Below are 24221 nucleotides of genomic sequence, written 5' to 3'. Positions count from 1 at the left end.
CACATCTGGAGTACTGTGTACAGTATTGGTCTCCTTATTTAAGGAAGGATGTAAATGTAATTCTTTTCCACAAAAGGCGGTGGAAGCAGAGTCTTTGAATATTTTTATGGCAAAGGTAGATTCTTGATAAGCAAGGGGGTGGAAGGTTATTGGGGATAGACAGCAATTTGGAGTTGAGGTTACAATCAGATCAGCCATGATCTTGTTGAAAGGCGGAGCAGGCTCGAGGGGCTGAGTGACCTACTCCTGCTCCTAACTCATATGCTTTTGCAAGAGGCTCTCGAATTGCTGTCAGAGTCTGACGATCGTGCCCATCTTGGGGCTTTTGTCCAAACTGAGTGGATCTGCCCCTGACTCTGCCACATGTTTTCAGCATTGATGATTTAGACGGTTTGCGCAGCACATCCTAATTGGCTGATAGAGAAGTTACAGATATTTGAGCGGCATGTTGTTACATGTGTGTTTGTAGGTTCCATTGCTGGCAGGGTCTGATGCCCATGGTTTTCTCTCTCTGTGTACTGTCTTGGTTGCACTGAAGGTCAAATTCAAAGGAAATGAAACCTAGCTGCGTCAAAAGCAGGGACGGGCCCACAGGCCCCGTGACCTTTCAGGCGTCAGGCCATCTTGGAGGAGGTGGGTGGCATGTTGCCCTTTGACCTTTGAAACTTGAGTTCAAATGCATTGCAGCCCATTGGGTTGTGGAAGGTTGGGCTTGTTTCTATTGGAGGAGAGCAGACTCTGAGGTGCCCCAATAGAAGTCCTTCACATTATAAACTTAATTGAGGCAATTTGTTCATGTAACCAAGGAGGATGGACTGAGAGAAAGAAAACAGGACAGACTTGTATTTATATAGTGCCTTTCACTACCTCAGTACATCTCAAAGAGCTTTACAGCCAATGAAATACTTCTGAAGTGTAGTCAGTTTGTAATGTAAAAAACACAACAGTGCACAGCAAGCTCCCACAAACAACAATGTGATAATGACCATATCATCTGCTTCAGTGATGTTGGATGAGTAACGAGGCCAGGACACTGGAGAGAACTCCCATAGCCTTTTCGAAGTGGGGTACTCCTTTATGTCCACCTGCATTAGTTTAGCACGGCACCTGAAAGACGACACTTCCCTCAGTACTGCACTGGAGTGTCAGCCTAGATTCTTGTGCTCAAGTCTCTGGAGTGGGACTTGAACCCACAACCCTCTGACTCATAGTTCAAGTGCTACCCACTGAGCCACGGCTGACAGGACTGTTCCAAGGGAGGGGTGCAGTGGGAAGGTGGGGCTGAGATCAATCACTAGAGGGCAAGTGTTCCCCTGTGCCAATCCTTGTGTGTACTGGTAGCACACATCACAATGTGGCAGACTGCGGTGGGGGAGCCGGGGAGGAGGAATCCGCTGTGGAAATGCGGCAGGACGCAATATTTACTCTGGGGATTCACACGATCGCTTTCAAAAGAAAAGGGCTTTTAAAATAAGGTTTGGAGTCCGACACCCAGTTGAGCTAAACTGTCCCTACCACAGAGCGGTAGACCCACCCGTCGTGTCTCCAACATACACAAGCCAGCTGCCAGACGTAAGGCAGCACAGCCCTAGTCTCCGCTGTCTCCAGACCCACAGGGTGGGGAGGCAGCAAACCCAGGCTCTATATATAACCTACACAGCGTGCCTTGTTTTAGAACTTGTTTCCATGCACGGTTTGCAGTGTCAGGACCATGATTGTTGTGCTTCATGCTCCCTCTTGACTTCAGTCGAGCTTCTGTTGAGACTGAGAAACTCTGTGCAGAAGCCATTGGCAAGGGTTCTGTTTTGGAACAAGCTGGGGTTAGAAATTCAAAGGACAACCCAGGCAGAGGCTGCCAGGTTTGATCGCTTGGCCTGCCCAAAGTTAGTTGATCTCAGCTGGGAACTGCAGTTGAGGCGTTTCAATTCTTAGAATCATGAAGCACAAAAGGAGGCCATTGGGCCCATTGTGCCTGTGCCGGCCCATGAAAGATCCATCCAATTAGTCCCACTCAACCCTGCTCTTATCCCACAGCCTGCAATTTTGTTCCTTTTCAAATATTTATCAAATTCCCTTTTGAAAGTTACTATTGTATCTGCTTCCACCTTCCTTTCAGGCAGCGCATTCCAGATCACAACAACCCTGCTACAAACAAAAACACAAGAATTAGGAGCAGGAGTAGGCCATTCGGCCCCTCGAACCTGCTCCACCATTCGATAAGTTCATGGCTGATCTGATTGTGGCCTCAACTCCACTTTCCTGTCTGCCCCCCTCATGACCTTTGACTCCCTTGTCGATCAAAAATCTATCTAACTTGGCCTTGAATATATTCAATGACCCTGCCTCCCCTGCTCTCTGGGGTGAGACAGACCAATGACCCTTTGAGATAAAAATTTCTCCTCATCTCCATCTTAAATGGAAGACCCCTAATTTTTAAACTGTGTCCCCTAGTTCTAAATTCCCCCAAAAGGGGAAACATCCTCTCAGCATCCACCCTGTCAAGTCCCCTCAGGATCTTATATCGATAAGATCACCTCTCAGTCTCCTAAATTCCAATGGATATCAGCCCAACTTGCTCAACCTTTCCTCACAAGAAAATCCCTTCATCCCAGGAATCAGTCGAGTGAACCTTCCCTGAACTGCTTCTAATCCAATTATATCCTTTCTTAAGTAAGGAGACCAAAACAGTACTCCAGATGCGGTCTAACTAAGGCCCTGTACAGCTGTAGCAGACACCTCTACTTTTATATTCATCTTCCCCCTGCAATAAATGCCAACATTCCATTTGCCTTCCTAATCATTTGCTATGCCTGCACACTAACTTTTTTGCGATTCATTTCTCCTTAAATCAGTGTCCCCTGGTCTCTAACCCTCGAGCCAGTGGAAACAGTTTCAGTTGCTGTGAACACTGTTGGACTGAGAGGAGAATAAGTTTGATCTTCCTAACGTGCTTTTCAGTGACTCTATTGGAAAGGGCAGATAAGCCGCCGTTATACTGCCTTCCTACAGTTGAATAGCATTGTCTAAGTGCACGCATGAAGATGGCCACAGGGCAAGTGACCAGGCAGTGGTCAGGACCTGGAGCTGCCCCTCAGTGCGAGTCAGTGCCTTTTAGAGGCAAACAGATGAGATTCACACGTTCACCAGTACCTCAACCTAATATTATAGAATGGCTACCACAGCGTCAGAGTAAGTGAGAAAGACTTAATTTATTCAGCGCCTTTTACAACTTCAGGACACCCCAAAGTACTTTACAACCAATGAAATACTTTTTAAAGTGTAGTTACTGTTGCCATTTCGGAAACATGACAGCCAATTTACACACAGCAAGATCCCACAAGCAGCGATGTGATAATGACCGGATGGTCTTTTATTTTTTTAAGATGTTGGTTGAAGGATAAATATTGACCAGGACTCAGGGGAGCACACCGCAAATCGTGCACCCGCCTGAGAGGGCAGACGGGGCCTTGGTTTAACGTCTCATCCAAAAGACGGCACCTCCGGCAGTGCGGCGCTCCCTCAGTACCGCACTGGGAGTATCAGCCTAGATTTTTTGTGCTTCAGTCTCTGGAGTGGAAGTTTCTGACTTGGGGACAAAGTGGAACCCACTGAGTCACAGCTGACAAGATGAGAGAGAGGGCTGCAAAAGAGTTGCATGCACATCAATAACTCAATAAGGATGGTTACTTTAGTATTATAGGGTATATGCAGCAGCTCAATATTCAGATAACTATTATTACTCCTTAGAACTGTAGAAGGTTCAGAAAGTTTTCAGTCTGGGACCCTTATTTTTTAAAAAATTTTCAGCTCCTGCACTGTTACGCTGAGGCAAACGCTAATATGACATTAATAAATCATCTCCAATGTCAGGGGTAGCTTCATTACAAAAATATTAACCCTAAATTACTAAACAGATTTCAAATACATGTTTAATCAAAAGCAATTTTATCCACTTTTATAACTGAGAAAATGCTGAACTACTCTGTAGGTCAGTCAATACTTTGTAACAGGATTGGAGGGGTTAATGTTTAGGGTGTGAACATTTATCAGAATTGAGAACTAAAAGATAAATGAACAGGAAAAGGTGAAATGGGGGGGGGGGCGGGGGGGGGAAGGAGGGGGAGGGAGGAGGTAGCATACAGTTTCACCGCAATTCTTGGCCAGAATGGAGATGATTCTCCTGTCAGTTGTGCCTGAAGAATGCACTGCGATAAGGTGAGGTGAGAGTGATTGTTCTTAACATCAAGGCAGCATTTTTATGGCATCAAGGAGCCCTGGCAAAACTGGAGTCAATGGGAATCGGGGGGAAAACTCTCCACTGGTTGGAGTCATACCTAGCACAAAGGAAGATGGTTGTGGTTGTTGGAGGTCAAACATCTCAGTGCAGGACTTCACTGCAGGAGCTCCTCAGGGTAATGTCCTAGGCCCAACCATCTTCAGCTGCTTCATCAATGACCTTCCCTCCATCAAAAGGTCATAAGTGGGGATGTTCACTGATGATTGCACAATGTTCAGCACCATTCGCGACTCCTCGGATACTGAAACAGTCTGTGTCCATATACAGCAAGACCTGGACAATATCCAAGCTTGGGCTGATAAGTGGCAACTAACATTCATGCCACATAAATGCAAGCTATGACCATCTGCCACTATCAACATCCCGGGGGTTACCATTGACCAGAAACTGAACTGGAGTAGTCATATAAATACCATGGCTACAAGAGCAGGTCAAAGGCTAGGAATCCTGCAGCGAGTAACTCACCTCCTGACTCCCCAAAGCCTGTCCACCATCTACAAGGCACAAGTCAGGGGTGTGATGGATTACGCTCCACTTGCCTGGTTGGGTGCAGCTCCAATAACACTCAAGAAGCTCGACACCATCCAGGACAATGCAGCCCACTTGATTGGCACCCCATTCACAAACATTCACTCCTTCCACCACCGACGCACAGTGGCAGCAGTGTGTACCATCTACAAGATGCACTGCAGCAATGCACCATGGCGACTCAGGCAGCACCTTCCAAACCCATGACCTCTACCAACTAGAAGGACAAGGGCAGCAAATGCATGGGAACACCACCACCTGCAAGTTCCCGTCCAAGCCACACACCATCCTGACTTGGAACTATATCGCCGTTCCTTCACTGTCGCTGGGTCAAAATCCTGGAACTCCCTTCCTAACACCTACCCCACATGGACTGCAGCGGGTCAAGAAGGCAGCTCACCACCACCTTCTCAAGGGCAATTAGGGATGGGCAATAAATGCTGGCCTGGCCAGCGACGCCCACATCCCATGAATGAATAAAAAAAAGACTAATATGAAAAACATCATGACACTGAAGATCTTTCTAAATCTGCTGACTGCAGACTTATTCAAATATGAAGTAGGGAAACCACCAAGAGCAACCACAATGGCTAGAAGCCTTCTTACCACCATCATAACTGCTGATAACTTAATAATCCTTAACCAGTTCCAAATGCAAAAAGCATAATGCGACCAGTATGAGTTTGGATGGAATACAGTGCCATTTCTCAGTCTCTGCAACCACAAGAAAAGCTGGTACACATTTAATCTTGTGACTATAAATGGTCTGGAGAGGCTCACTCAGAACTGCCTCGCATAGTTGTGGGGTTTCCTTTATACCATCCACCGACATATATGTGTTGTGTGATGGTGTAACCCTTCAGCGTTAGTATCACACAGGCCTGGGAGCCAGTTGTGATCTGACGCTGTGCCTTTAAACACTACATTAAATACATTGCAGACCCAGAGTACACAGGTTAAGGTTGAGGAAATTAAAAAGGACAGAAAGACTATACTCTGTTTTAGTGATGTTTGTTGAGGGGTAGTGGACCAGGATGTGTTTTTCTTCTAAGAGTGCCATGGGATCTTTTTACATCCACCTGAGCTGGCGGGTGGGGCCTTGGTTTAACAGCTCATCTGAAAGACGGCACCTCCGACAGTGTTGCATTCTCTCAGTACTGCAATGGGAGTGTCAGCCTAGAGTTTACGGCTCAAACTCTAGTAAGAAGGGCAGTCCGGGGAACTTTTCACCCAGAGTTGTGGAATAATTTATCAGGGAAAGAATTGGAGTGAGAGGGTTTGACAGACAGTTGGATGGAATTCCGGAGAGAGGGAATGAGGAAGTTTGTCGTTCCCAGCTGTAACACAGTGGGCAACGCTGTCATCTGCTGTGTCAGAAGGTCATTGATTTTCAGTCCCACGCCAGAGACTTGAGCATATAATCCAGGCAGACACTCCGGTGCAGTGAAAAGAAGGACTTGCATTTATATAGTGCCTTTCATAACCACTGGACTTCTCAAAGCACTTTACAGCCAGTGAAGTACTTTTTGAAGTGTAGTCCCACAAACAACAATGTGATAACAACCAAATAATCTGTTTTTGTGATGTTGGTTGAGGGGTAAATATTGGCTAGGACATAGGGGATATCTCCCCTGCTCTTCTTGAAAATAGTGCCACGGGATCTTTTACATCTGCCTGAGAGGGCAGACAGAACCTCGGTTTTGATGTCTCATCCAGTAGATGGCACTTGCAGCAGTGCAGCACTTCCTGAGTACTGCACTGAAGCATCTGCCTTGATTTTTGTGCTCAAATCCTGGAGTGGGTCTTGAACCTGGAATTTTCCTGATTGATGGGCATGAGTGTTACCAACTGAGCCTTAGCTGCCTTACTGTGCCCTGCTGGAACGCTGCACAGTCTGAGGTACCGTCTTTCGGCTGAGACGTTAAACTGAGGCTGCACCTCAGCTGGAAACAAAAAGATCCATTGACATTATTTCAAAGAAGAGTAGGGGAGTCCTGGCCAATGTTTATCCCTTGACCAATGTCAGTAACACAGATGATCTGGTCATTACCACATTGTTGTTTGTGGGAGCTTGCTGTGTGCAAATTGGCTGCTGTGACTACACTTCAAAAGTAATTCATTGGCTGTAAGATGCACTGGGACATCCTGAGGTCGTGAAAGGTGCTATTGAAATGCAAGTTCTTTCTTTCTGCAGGCGACTTTGATCTATGAGTAAGGTTGGGACAGGTGGACCTAGCGCTTTTGATACTTGGGTGTGAGTTTCTTTTAATAATAACTCAGGAGTTTAAAATGATTTGTAACCCAAGATCTCTCTGCAATTGCAGCAGACATGCGGGAGTGGGACTGTGACAATTTGATAAGTCACAGTTGTCAAACTCCAGAAAGCTTGTTGGAGAAGGATAATGCTGGAGCCTATATTTACTCAGTTTCACATTTATTGTGCAGAATAAAAGGATTACATACATGTAGCTCCTCACTCAAACCCTCCCCCAGTCCCAGTGAGGGTCTGCGTATAAGTGCTCAACTAAAACCCCAGTTAACACCCTTCACCTACAAATAAATCACACAATTAACAACAGTGACTGATGTTATATCAGCTTTGGGAGCCAATGGGCTTGTGACCAACTGCAAACCAGAATCATTGAATTACATAGAATTTTTCAGCACAGAAACAGACCATTCGGCCCAACTGTGCTATACCAGTGTTTATGCTTCACACAAGCCTCCCTTAACCTTAATTAATTCAGTCTTCTATTCCTTCTCCCTTATGTCCATACCCTAGTTTCTCCTTAAATACATCCGTGCTGTTCATCTCAATTACTCCTTGTGGTAGTGAGTTTCACATTCTCCCTACTCTCGGGACAAAGAAGTTTCTCTTAAATTCCCCATTGGATTTATTAATAACTATCTTTTATATTTTTTTTGGCATCTAATTTTGGAATCCTCTGCAAGTGGAAACTCATTTTCTACATCTGCCCTACTGAACCCCTTCTTAATTTTAAAGACCTCTATCTGGTCCCTCCTCAGCCTTCTCTTTTTCGAGAGAAAAGAGCCCCAGCCCGTTCGGAACATTTCAGATTATTGTATTCCTCGAAGCACGGAGTGTCTAATTGGGCTTATGTGGTATTGGGTAGCCGGGGAGGTTAAGCTACAGACCAGATTATTCATGACGCACATGTACCGTTTATCTCAGATTAACCCAAACGGCAACACATACTTAGACAACCGCCTGCTGAAAACCAAGGAGAGTGATGAGTGGATCTCGTTTGATGTGACAAAGACAGTGAAAGAATGGATGCAGAAGAGAGGTAAGGGGAGATGCCAATTAAATCCAATTTCCAGATAGTGAAAAGCAAGACTCACATTTACATAGCTCCTTAGACAACCTCAGGATGTCCCAAAGCACGTTACAGCAAATAAAGTACTTTTTTGAAGGGTAGTCACGGTTATCATGTGATAACTGTGATTATCATGGCTTGGCCATGTGAGCCGCATGGAAGATGGCAGGATCCCCAAAGACACATTGTACAGCGAGCTCGCCACTGGTATCAGACCCACCGGCCGTCCACGTCTCCGCTTTAAAGACATCTGCAAACGCGACATGAAATCCTGTGACATTGATCACAAGTCGTGGGAGTCAGTTGCCAGCGTTCGCCAGAGCTGGCGGGCAGCCATAAAGACAGGGCTAAAATGTGGCGAGTCGAAGAGACTTAGTAGTTGGCAGGAAAAAAGACAGAGGCGCAAGGGGAGAGCCAACTGTGCAACAGCCCCGACAAACAAATTTCTCTGCAGCACCTGTGGAAGAGCCTGTCACTCTAGAATTGGCCTTTATAGCCACTCCAGGCGCTGCTTCACAAACCACTGACCACCTCCAGGCGCTTACCCATTGTCTCTCGAGATAAGGAGGCCCAAAAGAAGTCACGGTTAACATGGCTGCCAATTTGTGCATAGATGTCCTGTTACACTGTCTAGACTCCTAAATGGTTACACGCCCCCAGACACACACCATGGGTGGAAGAACCCTCCTTCCAGTTGGTGTTTACTGCCTGAAATGTTACGATTTTTTTGTAAAGAGACTGGTAACTGGGTTTCAATCCAAAAAGTGTCATTGGCTGTGTCGGTCCAGAGTGAAATGGGGTTGGAGAGTTTGAATTCAGCTGCTGATGCTCCACAGCTTCAGATCAACCCCCAATTTGCCACAAATTGACAGTGACCCAACATCTCGCCTAGACGACAGAGTGTGGAAAATTTCATTGTTCAGTTCAGTGACGGGTGTTCTTCTCAGATTGCTGAATTGTTGTAAATTATCGGAGCGGTGCAGAGGGGAGCTTTACTCTGTATCGAACCCATGCTGTACCTGTCCTGGGTGTGTTTGATGGGACAGTGTAGAGGGAGCTTTACTTTGTATCTAACCCCGTGTTGTACCTGTCCTGGGAGTGTTTGATGGGACAGTGTAGAGGGAGCTTTACTCTGTATCGAACCCATGCTGTACCTGTCCTGGGAGTGTTTGATGGGACAGTGATGATTCCAGATATGAGGGACTTCATTTGGATAGATTGGAGAAGCTGGGGTTGTTCTTAGAAAGAGAAGGTTGAGAGGAAATTTGATCGGGTTGCTCAAAAACATGAGGGGTCTGGATAGAATAGATTGGGAGAAACTGTTCCCATGGGCGAAAGGATTGCAAACTAGACGACACCGTTTTAAGGTGAATGGCAAAAGAACTAAAAGCGGCATGAAGTAAAACTTTTTTTAACGCAGCAAGTGATTAGGATCTGGAATGAACTGCCTGAGGGTGTGATGGAGGCAGAATTGATCATGGCTTTCAAACGGTAATTGGATAATCATCTAAAGAGAGAAATTTGCAGGACTACAAGGAAAAGCGGTGGGGTGCGGGGATTGGGACTCGTTGAGTTGCTCTTGAGAGCCGGCATGGTTACGACAGGCCAAATGGCCTCTTTCTGTGCTGTAAGCGGGCTGGGCGGGGTGGTGGGGGGGGAGTGTAAAATGGAGTGGGCAGCTGGGGGAGGGGTGGGGGGCCCTTCCCGACCCATCTCTGCTGCCAATTTACGCGGGGTGGCAGCAGCGAGAAATGACCCACCCACTCCAGACCAATCAAGGCCCTTAAGTGGCCAATTAACTGCCACTTAAGGGCCTCTGCCCACTGCCATGGGGATTTTACGCTTGGCAGGCAGGCGGCTGAGATCTCAGAAATTCCGCCTGATGAAACTAGGTGGTCTTCTGACAGGCCGGGTGGGGGTGGGGGTTACCCACGGAGGAGCTTCCAAAGCCCCAACCGGCCCCAACACTCAACACGTCCCCTGCCCCCTAACTGACCTTCCTTGCCTTGCCGGGGCCCGACCGATTCCCCCTGGTGAGTCCCTAAAAACCTACCTTTTTTCTGGGGCTGTCCTTCAACTTCATCCTGCAGCTGGGTGTAGTCCCGGTGGTGCTGCTGGGACTAAGAGCTGCTGGCCCGCTGATTGGCCGGCAGCTCTATTAGGCAGGACCTCCTGAGGTGGAAGTCCCACCCAAGACCAATTAAGGGCCTGGGGACCGTAAAATCCGGTCTGGATCCCCCAGCCTGGCGGAGGCTGGTTCATCACCGTCTTTTTGGCTGGTGGACAGGCTCCCCCCACAGCTCACCGTAAAATTCCGGCCTATGATTCTCCGAAACTTAGTGGGATGGCGATTGCTGTCAAAGTAAAACAAATACTAACCAATGGCAATTTGCTTTTGAGTAGCTGAGTGGGTAAATGCACTGTGAGCCTATCATACCAAGAAGGTCCAGGATCCACTCCACCTTTGTGTAAGCCATCTGCTTTCATCCAGTGTAAGCACATTGCCAATAGCCAATGTTCCCATCATTAAGAAGCTCCAAGTCAACTGTTGGGAAAGCAATGCGGGGTCGGGCTGTGTGATCTCAGCACTCCGCGGGACTTTCACTTCAATCTTGCATTGATAACAAGCAACAACTTCCATTTACACGGGACATTTTAATGTCATAAAACTTCCCAAGGCACTTCACAGAGGTGAAATTTGACATGGAGCCACATAAGGTGATATTAAAACAGATAAACAAAAGCTTAGTCAAAGCAATTTAAAGGGTGAGAGAGAGAGAGAGATAGAATTGCAGAGCTTAGGGCTTTAGTCCAGAATTGGAGAAACACAGAGATCTCGAAGGGCTGGAGGAGGTTACAGAGATAGGTGGGGGAGAGGCTGTGAAGGGGTTTGATGCGATACTCCTGCGATGATTCATGTACTCCACAGCACCTTCACTACTCAAAGCAGCTGAGGTCACTTGCTTGGTACTCGGGCATCTCCCAACTCCACCTGTCCTCCCCAAATTTTGTGTCTGGGCCTCGTTTATATCCTGCGGCCTGTGTGAATAAATGATGCTAATTAGTTCTACTGTTTCATCCCTGGGGCTTGATTGTTCTTCCCCTGGAATTTTAGAAACCTTGTCATTGAAATAAAAATTTCCATCTGTTGTGAGTGCAGCCTCAGACTATATGTAGTTTCCCTCCGAGTCATCAGAGGCTGAAATTCTTTCCATCTTTGCAGTGAGCTTACTCTAAATTTAGATTGTCCTGTTCCTCAAATCAACCAATGATATATTTCTTTTGTACGTTCAGGAGTTTTCATACTTCAAGTGCAAAAGGTGCAGAAGAACAGATTATTAGATCAGATGTTGGATGACAGTTCCCATTCCAGTGCAGTACTGAGGGGGTGCCGCACTGTCAGTGATGCCGTCTTTCAGATGAGGCATTAAGCTGAGGCCCTGTCTTTGCTCTCGGATGGACACAAAAGATCCCGGTGGGCTCTGTTTTGAAGAAGAGCAGGGTATTTCTACCCAGTGCCTTGGTCAATATTTATCCCTCACCCAACGTCATTAAAACAGATTATCTGGTCACTATCCCACTGCTGTTTGTGGGATCTTGCTGTGCAGTAATTGGCTGCCGCATTTCCTACATTCCAACTGTGACCACAATTCAAAAGTACGTCATTGGCTGTAAAGCACTTTGGAACGTCCTGAGGTCATGACCAGCGCTATATAAATGGAAGTTCCGTTTCTTTATTCACTGATCAATCAGGGATAATTGTTGAGGTTTGATAGAGGCCTCCGTGGCTCCACCGAATATGGTACTGGTACTAATTTAAACCACTGACAAAGTCTTGGCTTAAATCACCGGTGTGCTGATCTCAGCTAAGGTGCTTTGAAGGTCAAATACTGAGACATTGTGTTTTCCAGATACTAGGTGACACTAACCAGGCTCGACTAGCCAATCTGCATTGTTAATGAGCTTCAGGAAAGGGAAAGTTCTTCATCTTCATTGGGCTGGTTCAAGAGCCAAAGGGACCAGGTCTACTCTATTACTGGCCAGTATTTATGTACCTGGGCCAGTTAAGTTTCTAGTCATTGGTGACCCCCAGGATGTTGATGGTAGGGGATTCAGCAATGGTAATGCCATTAAATGTCAAAGGAAGATGGTTGGATTCTCTCTTGTTGAAGATGGCCATTGCCTGGCACTCATGTGGCGCAAATATTACTTGCACTTAATAGCCCAAGCCTAAATACTGTCCGGGTCTTGCTGCATGTGAGCACACACTGCTTCATGACCTGAGGACTTGCAAATGGAACTGAACAGTGTTTAGTAGCGTAGAAATGTAATGGCGCTGGGTGCGGAAAGCCTTGATCTGTGGGTAGAGTGCGTGTCTTAATACTTTTCAATAAGTGTGCTTTGTACCTCAAAATAAAACCTATTTGTTCAATGAATTTGACTCAATCTTTATACAGCGAGCAAGACCCTCCATTCTCATGCTATGTTTCCTTACAGTGACTGACCAGCAGTTGAAAATCAGTGTCCACTGCCCTTGTGAGACTTCCGGCTCGAAACAAAGCCTTCAAATGAAATTCTACGGTAATAAGACCACCCTGTCTGTTACGTGACTTTGCCACAGATAACCTGGATCGTTTTAGTTTACTAATAATCTTTGGCTGTGTCCCTCAAATGGTGGATATTGACCAGCTCTTTAACGTCATTCAATAAACAGGGGGTGAGGATGATTTCATTGGCTCAGGGTAGAGGGTTCCTATCGTTGTATGCATAAAATCCCATCCCCCCACTCCCAGATATCCATTATTCTATATGTGAACCACCCGAATCCCTCAATTAGATTCCAGCCTGTAACTCACTCCCAGATATCCATTATTCTATATATAAACCACCCGAATCCCTCAATTAGATTCCAGCCTGTAACTCACTCCCAAATATCCCTTATTCTATATATAAACCACCCAAACCCCTCAATTAGATTCCAGTCTGTAACTCACTCCCAGGTATCTGTTATTCTATATATAAACCACCCAAACCCCTCAATTAGATTCCAGTCTGTAACTCACTCCCAAATATCCCTTATTCTATATATAAACCACCCAAACCCCTCAATTAGATTCCAGTCTGTAACTCACTCCCAAATATCGATTATTTTATATATAAACCACCCGAATCCCTCAATTAGATTCCAGTCTGTAACTCACTCCCAGATATCCATTATTCTATATGTGAACCACCCGAATCCCTCAATTAGATTCCAGTCTGTAACTCACTCCCAGATATCCATTATTCTATATATAAACCACCCGAATCCCTCAATTAGATTCCAGCCTGTAACTCACTCCCAGATATCCATTATTCTATATATAAACCACCCGAATCCCTCAATTAGATTCCAGCCTGTAACTCACTCCCAGATATCCATTATTTTATATATAAACCACCCGAATCCCTCAATTAGATTCCAGCCTGTAACTCATTCCCAGATATCCATTATTCTATATGTAAACCACCCGAATCCCTCAATTAGATTCCAGCCTGTAACTCACTCCCAGATATCCATTCTTCTATACATAAACCACCCGAATCCCTCAATTAGATTCCAGCCTGTAACTCACTCCCAGATATCCATTATTCTATATATAAACCACCCGAATCCCTCAATTAGATTCCAGCCTGTAACTCACTCCCAGATATCCATTATTCTATATATAAACCACCCGAATCCCTCAATTAGATTCCAGCCTGTAACTCAGTCCCAGATGTCCATTATTCTATATGTAAACCACCCGAACCCCTCAATTAGATTCCAGTCTGTAACTCACTCCCAGATATCCATTATTCTATATGTAAACCACCCGAACCCCTCAATTAGATTCCAGTCTGTAACTCAGTCCCTGGGTATCTATTGTAGATAGGCCACCAGAATTTTTTTTGGAGTATTTAATTTTAATTTGGGACTTGATACAGTTGCAGCTTTTGGTCTGGCTCAACGTGTGCTTAAAGTAAACTGTTGGTTTGTTAATGGGGGAGGGGCAGGATGGAGGGAAACCCAGGAAGAGTAAGAGGAGTGGCTGAAGCACAGGGATGGGAATGGTGCAGGAAGGTGGGATCTCTTGGAGGGCTTCATCACCTCTTTTACTTTCTTCTGTTTGAAATGCAGAAATGCCTCGGGGGGACATGGCAAACCTGGCAAAGCGGAACCGGAAGATGCCCCACATTCTCATCATGTCAACCCCTTCGACCAGAGCTGAGACACACAGTCGAAGAAAACGGGACCTCAACACGGAGTACTGCTTCTCGTAGGTGTCCCTTTCACCCGCCCGCAATGGTGGCTCAGTGAGTTAATCCACCTCCGGATGTGATACTGCATTCAACCAGGCAGAAGGCCGCAGGTCTAGGCCCTGGCCTGTGCTGAATTAGAAACAGGAGGAGGCCATTTAGCCCCTCCAGCCTGTTCCGCCATTGAATTAAAAATAAAGTATCGATCGTACTTTAGTAATTTTCAATGGAACCCCTCCACTCCCACAGTCTCCACATTCTTTTAGGGGAAGAGAGTTCCAGATTCCAGAATTATACTCTGTGAGGGCCACACTCGGCATCTGCGCTGTCCACTGATGCCAGCTGGCAAGTACAACAACTTGCATTTGTACAGCGCCTTTGACGATGTGCGCTTCACAGGAGCGTTCTCGGACATTATTTGATACTGAGCTGCATAAGGAGATATTAGGACAGGTGACAGGTGGGTTTTAAGGAGCACCTGAAAAGGAGAGAGACGGGGGAGAGGCTTAGGGAGGGAATTCCAGAGTTTAAGGGCCAGGCAGCTGAATGCAATGGTGGAGCAATGGAAATTGGGGATGTGCCAGAATTGGAGGAGCGCAGAGACCGGAAGGGTTGTAGGGCTGGAGGAGGTTACAGAGATAGGGAGGAGTGAGGGCTTCGGGTGAGGACAAGATTGAATAGTCTGATTAACACTCTGTTGAGGCTCACAGGTGAACAGGGGTCATGTGGGTGAGGTACTCGGAGGTGCATTCACTAAAACCCTTTATTAAATCCAACCAATGTAGGTCCAAAGAGGAGAAAAACTGCTGTGTCCGCCCCATGTACATTGATTTCCGAAAGGATCTCAACTGGAAGTGGATCCATGAGCCCAAGGGATACTACGCAAACTTCTGCATGGGACCCTGTCCGTACATATGGAGCTCGGACACCCAGTACAGCACTGTAAGTAACAGGAGCATCACTAACAATCTCAGACCCTGCCAACAATTGCTCCTTCCACACAGCCTCCAGCAGCTCACTCCATTCCTTTTGTTGTGCCTCGAGGGTTGACTGGTAACTAATGGAAATTTCAGCTCAGGCACCCAGTGTCCCGTCAAATACTCCCAGGTCAGGCACCTCTACACTGTCCCATCAAACACTCCCAAGACAGATGTAGCACAGGGGTTAGATACAGAGTAAAGCTCCCTTTACACTGTCCTATCAAACACTCCCAGGACAGGTATAGCACGAGGGTTAGATACAGAGTAAAGCTCCCTCTACACTGTCCCATCAAACACTCCCAAGACAGGTATAGCACGGGGGTTAGATACTACAGAGTAAAGCTCCCTCTGCACTGTCCCATCAAACACTCCCAAGACAGGTATAGCACGGGGGTTAGATACAGAGTAAAGCTCCCTCTACACTGTCCCATCAAACACTCCCAAGACAGGTATAGCACGGGGTTAGATACAGAGTAAAGCTCCCTCTACACTGTCCCATCAAGCACTCCCAAGACAGGTATAGCACGGGGGTTAGGTACAGAGTAAAGCTCCCTCTACACTGTCCCATCAAACACTCCCAGGACAGGTACAACACAGGGGTTAGATACAGAGTAAAGCTCCCTCTACACTGTCCCATCAAACACTCCCAAGACAGGTATAGCACGGGGGTTAGGTACAGAGTAAAGCTCCCTCTACACTGTCCCATCAAACACTCCCAGGACAGGTACAGCACGGGGTTAGATACAGAGTAAAGCTCTAAATGGGTACAGGAGATCTTATTGACTCTGATTTATTTCCACCATTTTCCAGGAAATGAAGAAACATTTAACCTAATTCGCGCCCTTCCATAACTTAGAAAAGGGACCCTAATTTGTCCAGATGAATACAATCTAATCCCGTCATTATCTTACAAGCCTCAATCAAATCGCAGTAAACCTGTACTTTTCTCAAACATGCAGCTCACTCTTTGGGTTTATCTGACTAGCTAAGCTTAAATTTGGGAATTAATTTTGTGGCCCTCCTCTGCGTCTGTTCAAAAGCCTCAGTGAGGAAACTGAAACCGGATCCAATACTTCAACTGAGGCCCAACTTCGGTTTTTGGCAAGCAATGTGTGACCTCATCATCCTGCGCCAGGCAGCTGTGAATTGGCCACTGCAAACAGGCCCGTGCTGCCCTCAAGAAGGGTGAAGTACCCATCCTGAAACTGCTTTTAACGTGTAGATAAAACAACGGAGACGAGTTTGAGCTGGCTGGTGGATGCAGGGTATTGACGAGAAGTTGTGTAGAGAATGGAATTTCCCCTTTGATTAATCTGTGATTTATTGGTGCGCTCGCTATCTGAGATTAGGCAGCTCGGGGAGCTTGCATTGCTGAATTATTTGGTTCAAAAGATTTGGGTTGGAAAACCCTTTGGATCAGAACTCCCGCTCGGGGAGAGAACAGGGGTTAGGTTCAGTGTGGGCATGAGGGAACGCCAATGGGTGAGACCTCTTTTCAAGAATGAGAGAGGCATATTGTAGAGAAGTTGGAACTGAGAGCTAAATGTTAGCAGTAGTTCAGGTGATGTTTGAAAGAGACGATGGCACATAATTGGTTTCAATTCCTGAAGAGTCCCTGTTTGCTTTTGGCTGTGACATGTCTAAATTTAACAAGTGCCCTGACTCACTAATACAGATACACCAGGTGCTTTCCCCACACTGGAATCCAAGGGGATTTCCTCTGCCTTCACTATTGTGTTTGTCTTTCCCTCTTTGGTCCGAAGGGGCTTCTGTGCTGGTTATCTGGGGTTTTCCAGCTAACCAAGAATTCCAGCTTTTCCCAGTAGAAACAGAGGAGGCAACATGAGCCTCTTACTCTATTCAATTAAGTCCTGGGTGGTCTGCATCTTAACTCTATTTACCTAACTTTGCTGCATCTCCTGTGGTACCTTTACCTAACAAAAATCTATCTCATGAAAGGTCACAGATCTGAAACATTAACTCTGTTTCTCTCTACACGGATGCTGCCAGACCTGCTGAGCATTTCTGGCACTTTCTGTTCCCATTTCAAAAATCTATCAACCTCAGTCCTGAACATTTCACTCGTCCCCCAGCATCCACAGTCTTTTTTGGGGGTGACAGTTCCACATCTCTACTACCCTTTTTGCAAAGAAGTGCTTCCAGATTGTAAGTTGTTCCCACCTCCCAGGACAGGTACAGCACAGGGTTAGATACAGAGTAAAGCTCTCTACTTCGGGGTTAACAAACATACGGCCCGCAGGCCAGGGTCCGGTCTGACAAAGGTTTCCATCCGGCCCACGGATGTATTTCAGAGATGAGAAATTTTCCATTGTCGCTTTCATTCCGACCGGCTTTTTAAAAAAAGTCGCACTGTCCCTTTCACCACTGACAGTGCTGACATCAGGAACAGTGATTTTCAAACTTCGGACAGATTCGGAGTTTTCCGGCAGGTTCAAACTTTTTTTAAGAGCCCGCTGGAAAACTGCGAATCTGCCCGAAGTTGGGAAACCGCTGTTCCCGCTCCCAATACCTGTCAGCTGTGAAACTGACTTTGCAATTTTTTTGTAAACAAACTGATCAACCACAAACTGCTGTGCTGAGTGCTCCTGCTCCCTGCAACTCTCGGGGGGGGGGGGGGGGGGGGAGGGGGAGTAGGGGCAGAGATGAGAGAGAGGGAGGGAGGGGGGGGCAGCGAGAGAGAGCGAGGGGTAGGGGACAGAGAGAGAGAGGGTGGGGGACAGAGAGAGACAGGGCGGGGGACAGAGAGAGGGGGGACAGAGAGGGAGAACAGAGAGGGAGAGCGGAGATAGACAGAGAGAGGTGGTGAAGGTGATGAAATACACAGAGGAGGCTAAAAAGAGAGCTCCAATCCAGAATCAATTTTTTATTTATAAAATAAAGTGGATTTCAGTCCCGTTTTGGAGTGCTTTCATAAGGCAAGATATTGAAGGGCAGGATCCAGGATCACATATGAGTACAACTATGAGTCTTTGGAACTCTCTTCCCCAGTGAGCAGTAGAAGCAAGGTCATTGAATATTTTTAAGGCAAAGGTAGATAAATTCTTGACTAACAAGGGAGTCAAAGGGTATCGGGGGGAAAGTGGAGTCGAGGCCGCAATCAAATCAGCCATGATCTTATTAAATGGCAGAGCAGGCTTGAAGGGGCCGAATGGCCTACTCCTTATGCGCAAGCTAATCTTACTGTGTTGAACACCTATTTCCGACCTCAGCCTTCTTGCAAGTAAACAGTATTTTCCACAAATTTTACATTATTTGATGAATATTTTCATTCGTTGAAGAGGAAGAATTCTAGTTCTGGGGGAAAAAAATGCATTCCAACAGTGCGAAGGAGTTAAATTAACAAGTATTGATTTGGAAAGGGTCATCACTGGAGCAATGCTGAGTTAATGACTGTAATAATAATATATATTTATCTGAGTTATTGACTGTTCTGCTTCATGTCACCATAGAGCTTCGTAAATTCTCCTCCCAATGAAGGGAATGTGGTGGATGTTGTTTATATGGATTTTAAGAAAGCGTTTGATAAGGTACCGCATAAAAGACTGGTTAACAAAACTGAGGCTCATGGAATAGGAGAGTCGGTGACCAATTGGGTAAAAATTGGCTTAAGGACAGAAAACAGCGCGTTGTAGTAAATAGGTGTTTTTCAGACTGGAGGATGGTGGACAGTGGTGTTTCCAAGGGTCAGTGCTAGGACCACTGTTTTTTTTGCTACATATAAATGACTTGGATCTTGGAATCTTAAAATTTGCTGATGGCAACAAACTTGGGGGTATGGCAAACAGTGAGGATGATATGAACCAACTGCAACAGGACATAGGTAGGCTAGCAGAATAGGAAGACAGGTGACAGATAGAATTTAATACTGACAAGTGTAAGGTGATGCACTTTCGCAGAAGGATTAGGAAGAGGCACTATATACTTCCCTATACTTAATGGCACATTTGTAAAGAGTGTACTGTGACAGAGGAACCTGGGGGTTCATGTGCATAGATCTTTAAAGGTGGCAGGACATATTGAGAGAGTGGTTAGTAAAGCATATGAGATCTCGAGCTTCATACATAGAGGCATTGAGTACAAAAGCAGGCAGGTTATGTTGGACCTTTATAAAGCTCTGGTTAGGCCCCAACTGCAGTATTGTGTCCAGTTCTGGTCACCACACTTTAGCAAGGATGTGAAGAGTCCTTGAGAGGGTGCTGAGGAGATTTCCCAGAATGGTTCCAGGGATGGGGGGGTTTTAGTTACAAGATTAGGTTGGAGAAGCTGGGCTTGCGCTTCTTAGAACAAAGGAGATTGAGGGGAGATTTGTTAGAGGTGTACAAGATTATGACAGTCGTAGATAAGTTAGAAAAGGAAAAACTGTTCCCATTAACTAATGGTACAAGGATTAGGGGACACAGGTTGAAGGTTTTGGGCAAGAGATGCAGGGGGGAATATGAGGAAGAACTTTTTTTTACCGAGCGGATGGTAATGAACTGGAATTGGCTGCCCACAAGGGTGGTGGAAGCGGAGACAATCAATGACTTCAGGAGGACGTTGGATGGCCACTTGAAGGAGATAAATTTGCAGGTTTAAGGGGATCGAGCGGGCAGGGGAGTGGGATTGACTGGATAGCTCCATGGAGAGCCGGCACGGACTGGATAGGCCGAATGGCCTCCTTCTGTGATGTATTAGATAGAGTTCACAGAAATAGGCCATTTGGCTCAGCTTATCTATGCTAATGTTCATACTCCACATGAGTCTCCTCAACCTACTTAATGTAACTTTATCAGCATATCCTTCTAATCGTTTCTCCTGATTATCTAGTTTCCCCTTGAAGGCATCTATGCTATTTTCCACAACTAGTCCATGTGTTAGTATGTTCCACATTCTAGCCATGCTCTGGGTAAAGAGGTTTTTTCACCTGAATTCCTTATTGGATGTATTAGTGACTATGTTCTATTCAAGATCTCTAGTTTTGGTCTGCCCCACAAGTGGAAACATCTTCTGTCCGTCTGCCCTAACAAACCTGTCATAATTTTAAAGACCTCTATCAGGTCACCCCTGAACCTCCTCTAGTGCAAAGAGCCCCAGCCTGTTCAGTCTTTCCTGATCGGCATAACCTCTGAGTACTACTGTTATCCTTGTAAGTCTTTTACTCGTTCTCCAGTGCCTCTATATCCATTTTGTAATATGGAAACCAGAACTGTGCACAGTTAGTGATCTAACCAAGGTTCTGTACAAGTTTAAGGTAACATAAGTATTTAAATCTTGAAGTAGTGGCACATTCGAGCCCACTCGGCCTCGCCAAATGTCTTGCCAATGTTTGCCCGCATGCATGCGCGTACAAAACTAACCAGGTTGCCACTTCTCTCTCCTTCGCTTACAGGTCTTGGCTTTGTACAACTTGCACAACCCTGGCGGGTCTGCGTCCCCTTGCTGTGTCCCCCAGGTCCTGGAACCCCTTCCTATCCTCTACTATGTGGGCCGGCAACCCAAAGTGGAGCAACTCTCCAACATGATTGTGAAATCGTGCAAGTGCAGTTGAAGATGCAGCTGAAGAAGAGGGCCCAGTGCTGCAATCCAGAGCCAAAGTCGAACCAACTCATAAACCTCCCGGTGGATTATATCTGCACGGACAAGTTCAGCACACGACTGATGTGCGAAAATAGAGGTTCTCTGTTTTTTATTTCTGTTCAGTGACTGAGAATGTCGCCCACTAGTTCCTGCCGGAACCTCCGGACAGTCTGACTGATGTCTATATAGTTTTAGGCTTTCCGAATTCCAGCTCAGGACCAATCCTAAGTTGGAGACTGATTTTAGTGTTTTTATATTTTTAAATGACAGATGTTCCTATAATTTATAAATCCTGGGCTCTATTCGAACTGGTTTGTTCTAGAGCCAGCCTAACATGGTCCCATTACTTTGTCGCAATCTACACTATAGTGCTGAAGGCCCAGTTCGCTAGGCTTCGAAAGCATCATTGAATCGTGGAACAATATTCTGTCAGAAGTCTGCAACACTTTTAACAACAGGCGTGTCCTATTGAGTTACTGTAATGCTACATATAAAAAAAATCATTATTCTTCCTAAACCAATTTGAAAACTATGACGAGCTGGTTCAGGGGCAGAAAGTCATTGAGATAGATGAACTTCCTGATGCTCAACTTAGCAGGACCAGGCCTTAGACCTGCGGCCTCCTTGAAGCCTGGCAGGAGAACAGACTTAAAAGCAAAACTAACGAGCAAAAAACAATGGTTACACAACAATGGACTAAGTACACCAAAAATCAGCTCGAATAGGATAATGAAGCCATTTCGATACGAGCCAAAGGTGAAATGATATCAAGAAAACAAGTCTTTGAGAGCGAGGGTCTAAAAAAACAGGGATGGGTTTTGGAATGGTAGCTGACTTTTAGAATTGGAAGTCAAACTCCTTGTTAACATTGCCCAGTCCGTTCTGATTTATTTCATTGAGTTTCTCAATCTTGGGCTACAAACAGGATAAAGGCTTCAATCTGGGGCATTGACTTGGGAAATGTACCACCAACATGTTCCATCAAACTAGAATACGTCTTTCTAAAAATAATGGATTTTCAATGTTTTGCATCTGTTGTCCTTTTTGTATTTCGGGGGGAGGAGGTTGGGGAGAGATTGCTTAGAGTCATAGAGAGATACAGCACTGAAACAGGCCCTTCGGCCCACCGAGTCTGTATCGACCAACAACCATCCATTTATACTAATCCTACATTAATCCCATATTCCCTACCACATCCCCACCATTCTCCTACCACCTACCTACACCTGACCATTGACCTGGGGGACACAGCAATTTACAATGGCCAATTTACCTATCAACCTGCAAGTCTTTGGCTGTGGGAGGAAACCCACGCGGTCACAGGGAGAACTTGCAAACTCCGCACAGGCAGTACCCAGAACTGAACCCGGGTTGCTGGAGCTGTGAGGCTGCGGGAGTATGAACTTTCCCACATTACTCTGTTCCTGGATGTTCCATTACTACTGAACACCGAGAAGGTTAAACTGGCATGTGGATAGCTATCACAACAGGTAGTCTTCCGTCTGCGCACTGTCCTGTGCAGCTTCACGTCCTTGTAGTGAGACAATGTGTAGGAGCATCTTAACAGGACTTAACAAGAACCATTGGCTTGACTGCCCCCATGGAGGTACACTGCATGGTGATTAATCTCCCGCTCGATGAAGGCTATAGGCCTGATGGGGGTGGGAGGTGGGGAGAGGAGTGAGCAATCATCAGCTGAAGGCCTCCATCTGCCTCACATTGTACTTGGAATATCTGTGAATCTGGAATGTTCCAAACTCAACATTTAACCTCATCTCGCAAGAGTGCAAAGGGAGTGTTGAACCACTGAATTCACAGCTCATTTTTGGGAGCACGTTCCATTCACCACTCCTACCTTTTGTCCCACAAATTTCTGACTCAACCAGAAGCACCTGCAAATGCAAAGTTACTTTGCCAGCCACCATCCTGCAGGAACACTAGGAAGGAACGTGTAACCTCATACACTGTTGTGTTACTGGGGAAGAGACTCTATGCCTCCAAGGCCTCTCCCTTCCCTTTCTCTGCAATCTCCTCCAGGCCTTTGAACCCTCTGAGATCTCTGTGCTGCTCCAATTGTGACCATTTGAGCATCCTGGATTTCTTTTTCTCCTCCATAGTTGGCCACGCCTTCACCTCCCTACATCCTAAGCTTTGGAATTCCCTCTCTACGCCTCTCTGCCTCCCTCTTGTCCTTTCAAGATACTCCTTAAAACCTACCCCCTTGGCCAAGCTTTCGGTCAGCTGGCCTAGTAAGTCCCCATATTGCTCAGTCAAATTTTGTCTGATAACGCTCTTGTGAAGTGCCTTGGGATCTTTTACTAACTTCGAAGTGCGATATAAATGCAAGTGATTGTTGAGCGATGACAGTGACACTAAAGAATAGTAGCAACAGATGAGGGCCCACAGGTGTGAGAATGCGGCATTATGTTGATAGTGTTCTGTGTCGGATGGTTTTCACAGACCATGCAACACTTTGGATGTCCAGATCCCAGTGACCCTTCCAATAGTTGGAGGAAATTGCTCCGAAGTGACACCTTAAGGCAAAATGTCAAATATCCAATGGCAGTCAAATAATCTGAACTCCCGATATTACGAAATATCAAGGCAAAGATTCAAAACTGGGTTCAAACCTGTGGGGGCCGATGCCTTTGGCGAGGTACAGTCTCAGGCCACCTCGCTAATGAAACACTACTCCTTGTGAGGTAACTGCACGAATTTCGATGACGTTCTCTAGTTACTGAAACGGTCTCTGTTACTAGCACTTGAATAAAGTGTCAAATGCAAGTAGTGGTTCCTTATTGTCACAGGGATGGACTGAAGAGGGAGAAACTACTTTGTCCTGCTAATTTCTAAGACTATTTACAGTCAGCAACTCTGACCAGCTGCTAAACTGTGAGCAGTCAACAATTCACCTAGCAGGGCTGGAAAATGGTTGGCCCAGGACTGGGACTGAACTGGACTATTAATGGCCCAGGGCTAGGACTGGACTGGACTGAACTTTGACTGGCCCATGGGTTAGAACTGAACTGGACTGGACTGGACTGAACTTTGACTGGCCCGTTGACTGGGACTGTACTGTGTAATGGGACGTGGCTCGGTCTAGAAACTGGGACTTTGAATGGCTCGGGACTATGATTGATACATGCTAAAGTTGACCAGTTACCTGCACTAGTGCTGGGCTGTCCCTAGCACAAAACCGCCACCGACACAGAGCAGGAGCTG

At 46.0% G+C, this 24221-nt stretch overlaps 1 protein-coding gene across 2 annotated transcripts in view; it reads left to right on the top strand.

Moving 5' to 3' along the window:
- The window catches only part of LOC137353091 (transforming growth factor beta-3 proprotein-like), a 36015-nt gene extending 14683 nt beyond the window's left edge, over positions 1-21332 (top strand). Inside the window, exons 3-7 of one of the 2 annotated variants that reach the window (XM_068019072.1) lie at positions 8019-8133; positions 12661-12744; positions 14324-14462; positions 15228-15384; positions 20812-21332. In XM_068019072.1, the coding sequence (XP_067875173.1) occupies positions 8019-8133; positions 12661-12744; positions 14324-14462; positions 15228-15384; positions 20812-20970 (654 nt within the window). In that variant the 3' untranslated portion in view covers positions 20971-21332. The remainder of the gene's footprint in view (positions 1-8018; positions 8134-12660; positions 12745-14323; positions 14463-15227; positions 15385-20811) is intronic. The other variant, XM_068019073.1, reaches the window with a different exon arrangement.
- Positions 21333-24221: the final 2889 nt, after the last annotated feature.

This window comes from Heterodontus francisci, chromosome 40 (assembly GCF_036365525.1).
Source record: "Heterodontus francisci isolate sHetFra1 chromosome 40, sHetFra1.hap1, whole genome shotgun sequence".
In the NCBI taxonomy this organism is placed as follows: Eukaryota; Metazoa; Chordata; class Chondrichthyes; order Heterodontiformes; family Heterodontidae; genus Heterodontus; species Heterodontus francisci.
Note: the sequence above shows the minus strand (reverse complement) of the source record. Positions and strands in the feature narration are given on the sequence as shown.